Below are 10,188 nucleotides of genomic sequence, written 5' to 3' on the forward strand. Positions count from 1 at the left end.
GAGACCTTGTGCACTGTTGGTGGGAATGTAAACTGAGACAGCCGCTATGGAAAATGGTATAGCATTTCTTCAAAAAATTAAAAATAGAATTACCATATGACACAGCAATTCCACTTCTGGTTATATATCCAAAAGAACTGAAAGCAGGGTCTTGAAGAGATATTTGTACACTCGTGTGCATAACATATTATTTACAATAGCCAAAACATGGAAGCAACCCTACATGTCCAACAAGAGAGGAATGGATAGGCACAATGAGTAATCAGATGCAATGAAATATTATTCAGCCTTAAAAAGGAAGGAAATTGCCGGGCGCGGTGGCTCACGCCTGTAATCCTAGCACTCTGGGAGGCCGAAGCGGGCGGATCCTTTGAGGTCAGGAGTTCGAGACCAGCCTGAGTAAGAGCAAGACCCCATCTCTACTAAAAATAGAAAGAAATTAGATGGACAACTAAAAATATATAGAAAAAATTAGTCAGGCATGGTGGCACATGTCTGTAGTCCCAGCTACTCGGGAGGCTGAGGCAGGAGGATCGCTTGAGCTCAGGAGTTTGAGGTTGCTGTGAGCTAGGCTGACGCCACGGTACTCTACTCAGGGCAGTAGAGTGAGACTCTGACTCAAAAAAAAGGAAGGAAATTCTAACATATGCTACAACATGGATGAACTCTGAAGGCATGCTGAGTGAAATAAGTCAGTCACGAAAAAGACTAATGCTGTACAAGTCCACTTATATGAAGTACTTAGAATAGTGAAAATTATAGAGACAGAAAGTATTAATGGAATGGTATAATATTTGCCAGGGGGAGGGGTAGAATGGGGAGTTACTGTTTAATGGGTTTTACAAGATGAAAAGTGTAATGGAGATGGATAGTGGTGATGGTTGCACAACACAATATTCATTCACTCACTCATTCATTCATGGTGCTGTGGCTCACAACTGTAAGCCCAGCAGTTTGGGAGGCGGAGGTGGGAGGATTACCTGAGGCCAGGAGTTCAAGAACAGCCTGGACAACATAGCGAGACCCTGTCTCCAAAAGAAATTTTTTAAAATTGGTCATGTGAGGTGCCATGTGCCTGTAGTCCCAGCTCCTCAGGAGGCTGAGGTGGGAGGATCTCTTGAGCCCAGGAGTTCAAGGTTACAGTAGCTATAATCAGGCCACTGCACTGTAGCCTGGATGACACAGTGAGACCCTACAGGGTGGAGGGGGAGAGGAAACAATCAATTTTATTTGGTTTTTTTGGATTTCTTATTTTTTTTTTCCTTTTCAAACAATTTTAAAACATACCCAGAAAAAAATGCAGGGAAAAGTTTGAATTGCTATTTTACCAAAGAAAATACAGAAATGGGTTAATTATGCATATGAAAAGATGCTCATCATCATTAGTCTTTAGGGAAATGCAAATTAAAACCGTGAGATACCACCACACCCACCAGAACAGCTATAATCAAAAAGTCAGACAATACGAAGACATTGGTCAGGATGTGGAGAAACTGGACCTCATGCATTGCTATTGGGAATGTAAGTGTACTGACACCTTAGAAAACAATTTAGCGGTTTCTTAATAAGTTGAAAACAAACTTAACATGACCTAGCAGTTACATTCCTAGGAATCTACCCAAGAGAAATGAAAACACATACCTACAGAAAGACATATATGTATATGAATGTTCATATTAGCATTATTCATAATAGCCAATATTGGAAATCATCCAAATGTCGGATGAGGGGTAAATGGATAAACAAAACGGGTGCATCTATACAATTGGAATATCATTTAGCAACTAAAAGGAATGAACTACTGATGCACTCTCCCACCTGGATAAACCTCAAAAACCCTACACTAAATGAGAAAAGCCTGATGCAAAAGACTATGTATTATACACAATGTCTAGAAAAGGAAAATTTATAGAAACAAAAAGCAGATCATTGGTTGCCTAGGACTGAAAGGTGAAGATGATGATTAATTTGCAAATGGACAAAAAGAAACCTTTTTGGGTGACGAAAATGTTCTAAAACTGAATTGTGGTAATGGTTGCACAACTCTACAAATTTACTAAAATTATTGAATTCACTTACAATGAGTGAATTTTATGGTATGTAAATTATACCTCAATAAAGCTGTTAAAAAAAGTTCTGAGAAATTCTAATTGCCCATCCACCTTTACTACCAACAAATAAAATTTTAAAAGTTTGAACAAATACAATTCCAGAGGATTAGAGTATAGCTACTATTTCAGATTGCAACTTGTAAAAATGCCAGTAGATCATTGTTCCATTCATTAACTACTGAAAACACACACACAAAAAACATACCACAGCTCAAGATCACAAATCAGGCTGTTGCACCCAGCTAAGTATTTATTTGAAATGGAAAATGAAAATGCAGCCAAGTTCAAGTTTTCTTTGCCTGACACTGACAAGGTCCTTTTAATGACACAAATTTTTTGTCTGAGAAAAATGAAATTTCATATAGTTCAGCAATTTAAGTCATCTGATATTATACCAATATTATGCACCTACATTTATGTGTAGTATTAGCTATCTGGTTTCTGCCTTGATTACCTTTTGTTTCTTTTTTTGAGACCGGGTCTTGCTCTGTTGCCCAGATTAGAGTGCCATGGCATCATCACAGCTCACTGAACACTCCAACTCCTGGGCTCAAGTGATCCTCCTGCCTCAGCCCCCACCCCTCACCCCAGTAGCTGGGACTATAGGTGCGCATCACCAAGCTCGGCTAATTTTTCTATTTATAGAGACAGGGTCTCACTCTTGCTCAAGCTGGTCTGAAACTCCTGACCTCAAGCGATCCTCCCATCTCTGCCTCCCGGAGCACTAGGATTACAGGGATGAGCCACCGTGCCCTTGATTACTTTTTCAGAAAGAAAATGCACCTGGTTTAGACACCTAGAAAATGTTTTTAACATTTTATTTTGTAAATGTATTTGACAAAATATTTTTGCAAATTTCTGTCATAAGCTTGTCAGAAACAAGCTTATGATATACTGAAATGACCTCTTTAATTGGCAAATACTTGAGAAGACACTTGGCTGCTGAGATAATATATACATGCACATTATATATAAGCACAAGTACATACAATGATATATATTTTCCTCTTTCCATAGCAAAAGTTTACTTCAAATACGTATGCTAGCATAGATCCACCTAGGATACCAATAAGACATCTTCCCTTCCACTTATTATTTAATTGTATTTTTAATTGACAAATAATAATTGTATATATTTATGAGGCTCTTCTACTCTTATCCAAGATGAGTATGTTGAACAATAAAATGGTTTAGTTTCCTTTTTCTATTCTTCTTGGTAAGAAGCTACTCCTTAGCCTAAAACTCTAAATGCTTACTTTATCCCTTACCTAACATATTCCTTGCTTCCCCAATCATTCCCCTCTCTCCTTCATCATATCTTTTTAGCTAGATAGCCTCTTTCTCCCCTCTCCCTGTCAACCCTTCACCTATACTCCCTTCCATCCACCCTGTGCCACCTGGCTTTGCCTAAAAGTTGGCGCATACACAGATGTACTGCTATACTCTTGAGTGTAATATAAAAGCACGACTATAAAACAATGGCATTTTTCTGTCAAAACACATTTAAGTAAGTGATAACTTCCAATAGTCACCTTTAAAAGCCTATTCTAATAACACTAATATAAGTCAAAGTATTTTTTATCAACCAAAGAAAAGCTAAATATATAATACATTCCATATTCTTACTTTTAAAATTCCTTCAAAGCCATAAGACTTCAACATTATTGTTTTAGAAAATAATTTTTTGAACACTTACCAAGAGCTAGGCACTAGTGTTATAACCCAACAACTCTATGAAGTGGGTACCTTTTTAAATTCAGTTGAACCACAAGAAATTGTCTTTTTGTAGGCCAAAATAGGCATCACTCACATCTTCATAGAGAAATTAAGCCCAGGTTACACAGTAGTAAGTGGCAGAGTTACTACCCAACATAATCTCTAACCATGACAGATTTTTTCCACATTCACAATAGGAAAGACATGTCTTCGCAGCAGTTTGTGAATGAAATAAATTCAGATGGAAAACATTATTTCCCAAAAAGACTGTGATTGGCTACAAAGCCAAGAGGCACGAATTCTAGGCCTAAGTTCCAGAGAAGTCAGTATAGTACTATCTTGTATTATTGGAAATAGAGGGTCTGTCCAGATTAAAAGAATAGCATTGTACATGTCACTGGTCAGCTATTCACAAGTTATGTTACTTCAGTTACTAATCTGAGACCTAAGTCTCTTCTTCTATAAAGTGGAATTAGCTCTTGACCTATATCTTGGTGTTGGCATAGGTTTAAAATAACATATGAGGGAGTATCTGAAATACTAAACAGGGAGTGTGACATATGTAAAGTATTATTTGTAGATCTGAAATTCTCAGTCATATGCTAGGAAAGGCTGAACTGAATTTACTCTGTGATGTGTCTGAGGACAGGACTAGAACTCAAAGGGTGGAAATTGCAAAGGCAGATGTTATCATCTTGGATGTCCAACAATGAAACAGGCTGTTGTGTGAAGCTCTCAGTTATCTGCAGTAGTAACTTGTCCAAAAGAGACTGGCTACCTCAGTTAAAGATGTCAGAGTACATTCTTACACTGCATTCTTAACTTCTCAAATCTAGTTCACAATATTTTAAGCTATTCCCCGAAATAAAATGCACATGCAAAGGATAAACACTTGCTGGTACTAAGAATACAGAAAATAATTTCAAAAGGGTGGTGCCAAGGTAATTATGAACATCAGCAGCATCACTGAAACAAAGTGAAAGGAATATAAGACCTCTTGCATGGGTGCTTCCATTGGGAGCCGGATGAGGAGGGATAAATTCCATCAAACTGCTATTATTTAGTTAAATACAAAACTTCAGTCCCACCTTTACACTGCCATTTAGAAAACATCGAAAGGGTACACTTGTCACGAGTACATCACCTCCCTCCCCGTGCCAGCTGCACCCACTTCCTCAAGTATGCACACAATGATACGAAAACAATCCACTGAAACTCTTTAAAATTTTCAACTGTGAAAATGTGATGTTTTGATATCTTGTTAACGGGCCCCTAACAAAGCAATTTTAACTTTTCCTTGGGGCTTGGCTGGGAGGGTAGAAGCAGTAGGGTACTCCCACTGAAGATATAAAAATTATAGTCTTATTTCATTCATTCCTTCACCTTAGTCTACCGACTCAGAGGTAAAATCTCCCTGATGAGTGTTCTATGATAGACAGCAGATTTCAACCACCAGGTGGCACAATTTTATAAAATAAATAAATCAAAAGCAAGCAATATTAACTTTAGCCAAAAGAGAAGGGGTAAGCATTCTAATAACACTTCAGCAGATCTATAATCACGGGGAAGAACCTTATATTTTAATGCCACTCGGTTTTTCTTTAGAAGGATTTTGCTATTGTGTGCCTGCACAGGAAGAAATTTACACTACAGTTATAATTTCTAATGTTGTTTTAAAATATGCAAAAAAACAAAGCCAGAAGAGTCTGTTGTTCAGTCCTAAGAACCCGTTCTCCAGGGGGGAAAAAACCCTATAAACTAATACTTTATGCTTTCTAACACACATTTTTAAAAGCCTACGTTTCAGAAAGCCTTGATATTATTTAAATGAGTATTTTCCAACTTTTTCAAACTATGAACCATGTAGACAGCAGAGGTAGTAGACACAGCAGGAGACTGCCTACCTACCCACTTCTACTTATCCCACCACAAAGTGACCGAATCTAAACAGTTGCTACTGATTAAGTGTTCTCAAGGAACCGGCCCAAGTTGTTGCTTTCCTTCAACAGACATTCGTGAGTACTTACAAGGTACTTAGCGCTCTGCCAAGTCACGTGAATTTCAAAGAAAAATAAAAATCAGTCCACACACCTCAAAGAATGCACAGGCTAGTGAATGAGTATTCTTGTAAATGCGCTTAGTAAATGCCCAATAAACGCTTGCTGAATGTTGAATTCACGTTTATCAGAGATTGAGAATTAGTTCAGATCTCAACACAGTAAAAAAAAAAAAAAAGGATGGAAAGAGGCTCATTTTAAATCAACTCAACAAGTGCAAAAGATGCACGTATAAGAGATACAAAAGGCATCACACAGAGAATTCCTTTGCCATTGCAAACTTCTGTGCATTTAAAGTTTAAAATAAAGATTTCCAAAACTTTGACTTATTTACGACTATACATAAAACGCCTGTTGTGAAAACACAAACACGACAGTCTTTAAACCCAAGAAAAGAGATCTGAGTGTGCACTTCCCTTGAAAAGTGCACTGATGGAGATCTGAGAGGGCTCTCACTTCCCAAGACGGATGAGAGACAACTTTCACTGCAGCTGCGGTGCGCGGTAACAGACCCCCACTTTCTGCACGCAAGTTCTCAACCCCTAGGTAAACAACAATGACAATACGCTTTACGGAGCGCTCAGCAGCTCAAACACTGTGTTAAGGGTTATACCCATTTTACAAGCGAGGAAGCCAAGGCTCACAGAGCGGAGGAGCCGCCCAAGGTCACCAGGCTAGAGAGTGGCGGGCGGTTTCCAACAGCGAGTGTCACCCGAAGCCTGCTCTTAACCACCGGCGGGTCCCCACAAACGCCAAAGGGCCGAGACCTGGGAACGCAGCTCCAGCCGCCCTGGCGAATTCCCTGGCGCAGCGGCCGATGGGACCAGCGGGAGCGAGGACGCGGGGCCGGCTCTTCCCGGGCCCGACCTCCGAGGGCCGGCGGGCAGCCCCGGCAGGACGTGGCACCGCGGGGCGCGCGCGCCCTCAGGGGGACCGGACGAGGGTCACGGGATCGCTCCTTGGAACAGCCCGGACTCCCGAGACTCACCCGACTCGCGGCCACACGGGGAGGGCTGAAGCGGTCCAGCGACGCACGCTCCTGCACTGAGAGCCGGTTGCCTGCGGGGCCAGAGCCTGGTAGCTGCGCAGGCGGCGAACGCCGCGGCCCCCTCCACAGCTGACGCGGCCAGCCCCGCCGCCGAGGCGCATGCGCCACCTGGCCCGGACGGGCCCACTTCCGGGCACTACGAGGGGAAAAGGAGCGAGAGCACTGAGGCACCACGGGCCTAAACAACGAGCCGAACCAACAATCCAAGTTTCGTGACTGACACTAAGCTTGACTTAAACAACCTTCTCTGCTCAGGGGAGTGACGCGGGGCTTCGGCGAGTTCCACTTCTGTCGCTTCCTCCAGGCGGTCCCCTGTGCGCAAGGCACATTCCAAGGTTTGGGCTCCGGCGGGCGGAGCCTGGTGGCGGCGGGCACTGCGATTGGTGGCTTTGAAGGCGCGGCGGGCGGGAACAGCTGCTGAGGAGCGAGGCGGCTGGAGATGTGGGCCGGTAAGACAGTCCTCGGCCGTATAGGATTGGGCCCCGAAGGGTGGCGGGAATCTTGAGGGAGCCAGATCCCAGGCCTCTGAGGCCCCGTTTTCGCGACCGGCGCGAGTCCTAAGGCGGAGGATTGGCGTTAGCTCTCGGGGTTGGGGGGAACTACGGTAGACGGTGTGGTGAGAGCGGGCGGGGACGCAGGGGGCTCGTGACGTCACTTCCGCCCGTGGTGGGGCGGGGCCGAGCGTTCTGTGGACGCGCGTCTGCGCAGGAGCGTGCCGGGTTGTCAGGCGACGGGCTGCTCTGCTCTAAGAGCCTCGGCTTGCCACCTTGCCCACAGCTGGAGTTTAGTTTTGGTCTTGAGCTCATCTCGGCTTCCTTCCTTTTTGGTCCCTGCACCTGTCGCGTTACTTCTTACGCTACCTGTTCCACTCTGCAGCGGTGTGTGTCTACAGGCCCTTCTTTGTAATGCGTCCAACGAGTGTGTCTTTGTGCCAGGCGCTGTGCAAAAGCGCCAGGAAGTACAAAGAAGGTTTAAGAATAGTCACAGGGGAAATGTTTATTAAAGGGTTTCCCTTCTTTATTGATGAGATTGAGCACACGCTACCAGATTTCTTTAGAATGAGGTTCTGCAGACTTTACCCAGAATGCTAAATCTCAAGCCCTATATGCCCTCCCTTCCATTTAACTTGATAGGGCCCGGGAATCTTCATTTCAACGGCTACCCCAACCTCACGTGTTCTTAAAAGTGTTGGTTTGGCCGGGTTTGGTGGCTCACGCCTGTAATCCTACCATTCTGGGAGGCCGAGGGGGGGGGGTGGATCGCTCAAGGTCAGGAGTTCGAGACCAGCCTAAGCAAGACTGAGACCTTGTTTCTACTAAAAATAGAAAGAAATTAGTCAGACAACTAGAAATATGTAGAAAAAACTAGTCGGGCACTAGGGCGCATGCCTGGAGTCCCAGCTGCTTGGGAGGCTGAGGCAGGAGGATCGCTTGAGCCCAGGAATTTGAGGTCGCTGTAAGCTACCATGGTGCCAATGCACTCTGCGTGGGGCAACAGAGTGAGACAATGTCTCAAAAAAAAAAAAAAAGTGTTGGTTTGATGTTACACTGACTTAATCCTGCCAGGTTATCTCCGCAGGCATACTGCTTACAGAGAGTATATAGTCACTCATTCCACAAGCATTATCAAGTTCCTGTGGTCCCCAATCCCCGGGCTGCAGACCCGGGTGCATCAGTGCCCGAGCTCCGCCCCTCCCCAAGCTCCCTCTGTGGAAAAATTATCTTCCATGAAACTTAGGAACTGGGCTGCACAGCAGGAGGTGAGCGCCAGGCAAGCAAGGGAAGCTTCATCTGTATTTACAGCCACTCCTCATTGCTCCCATCACTGCCTGAGCTCTGCCTCCCTCCCCGCCAGCTTCGCCTCCCCCTCCCCTGTGAAAAAACCGTCTTCCATGAATCCGGTCCCTGGTGCCAAAAATGTCGGGGGCCGCTGCTCCAAAATATATTTAAATATTTATATACAGTTTAAGGAGAAAATAATTAGAATCTTCACGCTGAGACTGTTTGCAAAGTGGCTGAAAAAGGTAAACATTTGGGTGCTGACCTACAAATCAAAATCCCAGATTAAAAATATGCTGAAAAATGTTGTATTTGGTTAATACTTTGTTGTGCTGTTTTTGTTTTATTAAAGTGCCAAAGAGATGGATGAGACTGTTGCCGAGTTTATCAAGAGGACCATCTTGAAAATCCCCATGACTGAAATGACAACAATCCTAAAAGCCTGGGATTTTTTGTCTGAAAATCAACTGCAGACCGTAAATTTCCGGCAGAGAAAGGAATCTGTGGTTCAGCACTTAGTTGAGCTGTGTGAGGTAACAATGTTACAAGTGATTAGTCTTGAACAGCGTGCTAACCGTTTGGGTTTTTCTTTCTTCTTAGTCCAAAAGGGATTTAAGCTGCTAAACTATGAAGTGAGGAGGGCTGTGTAGTACTGTAGTGTAGCTAATGTTTAATTGGCTTTCTCAGCTTGCAAAGAATGCTTACAAATCAATAAGAAGGAAAAAGTGAATACCATGAGAGGAAAAAAAAAATCAATACAAATTAAAATAATGAACAGTATGTTTTTCCTTATATTTTTAACCTAGCCAGTTATCAAAGATGAAAAGATAATAACACCCAGACATGCTGGCAAAGTTGTGAGAAAAGAGGCACTCTCTCTTTTGAGTGTATTTATTTATATATTTGCTTTTTGTTGTAAAATGTTTTCAGATTCTCAGAAAAGTTCCAAGTGTAGTACAAAGAATGTCTATATTCCAGTGTACCCTTGCCTCATTCACTTTTAAATAAATATATTTTTGACCTAGCAATTCCACTTCTGGAAGTTTATACTGAGACAATAATAAAAAAAAAATAAGGAGGTATATAAGCCCGCCCCCTGCCTCAATTAGGGGCCACTTAGAAGGGCCGCCCCCGTCCCAAGCCCCCTGCAGCCCTGGCCCAGGAGTTTGAGGTTGCTGTGAGCTAGGATGACGCCACGGCACTCTAGCCCGGGCAACACAGTGAGACTCTGTCTCAAAAAAAAAAAAATAAGGAGGTACAAAAGCCCGCCCCCTGCCTCAATTAGGGGCCACTTAGAAGGGCCGCCCCCGTCCCAAGCCCCCTGCAGCCCTGGCAGAGGGCCTTGTTGCAATCGCATCACAGCTCGACTTCTCCCTCTGCCCACCCTGCCCCCCGCTCTTCCTCACAGGTGTCGCCCCGCAGAGCGCTCCCCCAAATCCGCCTGCCTGCAAATCTCCAACTCTGTCTCCCGGGAAACC

At 43.6% G+C, this 10,188-nt stretch overlaps 2 protein-coding genes across 3 annotated transcripts in view; one reads left to right on the top strand and one right to left on the bottom strand.

Annotated features, from left to right (window-relative positions):
- CMC2 (C-x(9)-C motif containing 2) overlaps positions 1-7,033 on the bottom strand; it is a 23,718-nt gene extending 16,685 nt beyond the window's left edge. Inside the window, exon 1 of the mRNA XM_012648175.1 lies at positions 6,920-7,033. Coding sequence (XP_012503629.1) covers positions 6,920-7,033 — 114 coding nt within the window. The remainder of the gene's footprint in view (positions 1-6,919) is intronic.
- A 142-nt stretch (positions 7,034-7,175) lies between these two features.
- Positions 7,176-10,188, top strand: part of CENPN (centromere protein N) — a 19,918-nt gene continuing 16,905 nt past the window's right edge. For both annotated transcript variants that reach the window (XM_012648209.1, XM_012648208.1), the window contains exons 1-2: positions 7,176-7,381; positions 9,063-9,243. In XM_012648209.1, coding sequence (XP_012503663.1) covers positions 9,073-9,243 — 171 coding nt within the window. In that variant the 5' untranslated portion in view covers positions 7,176-7,381; positions 9,063-9,072. The remainder of the gene's footprint in view (positions 7,382-9,062; positions 9,244-10,188) is intronic.

Source organism: Propithecus coquereli, unplaced genomic scaffold (assembly GCF_000956105.1).
Source record: "Propithecus coquereli isolate 6110/MARCELLA unplaced genomic scaffold, Pcoq_1.0 Scaffold280, whole genome shotgun sequence".
Lineage (NCBI taxonomy): Eukaryota > Metazoa > Chordata > Mammalia > Primates > Indriidae > Propithecus > Propithecus coquereli.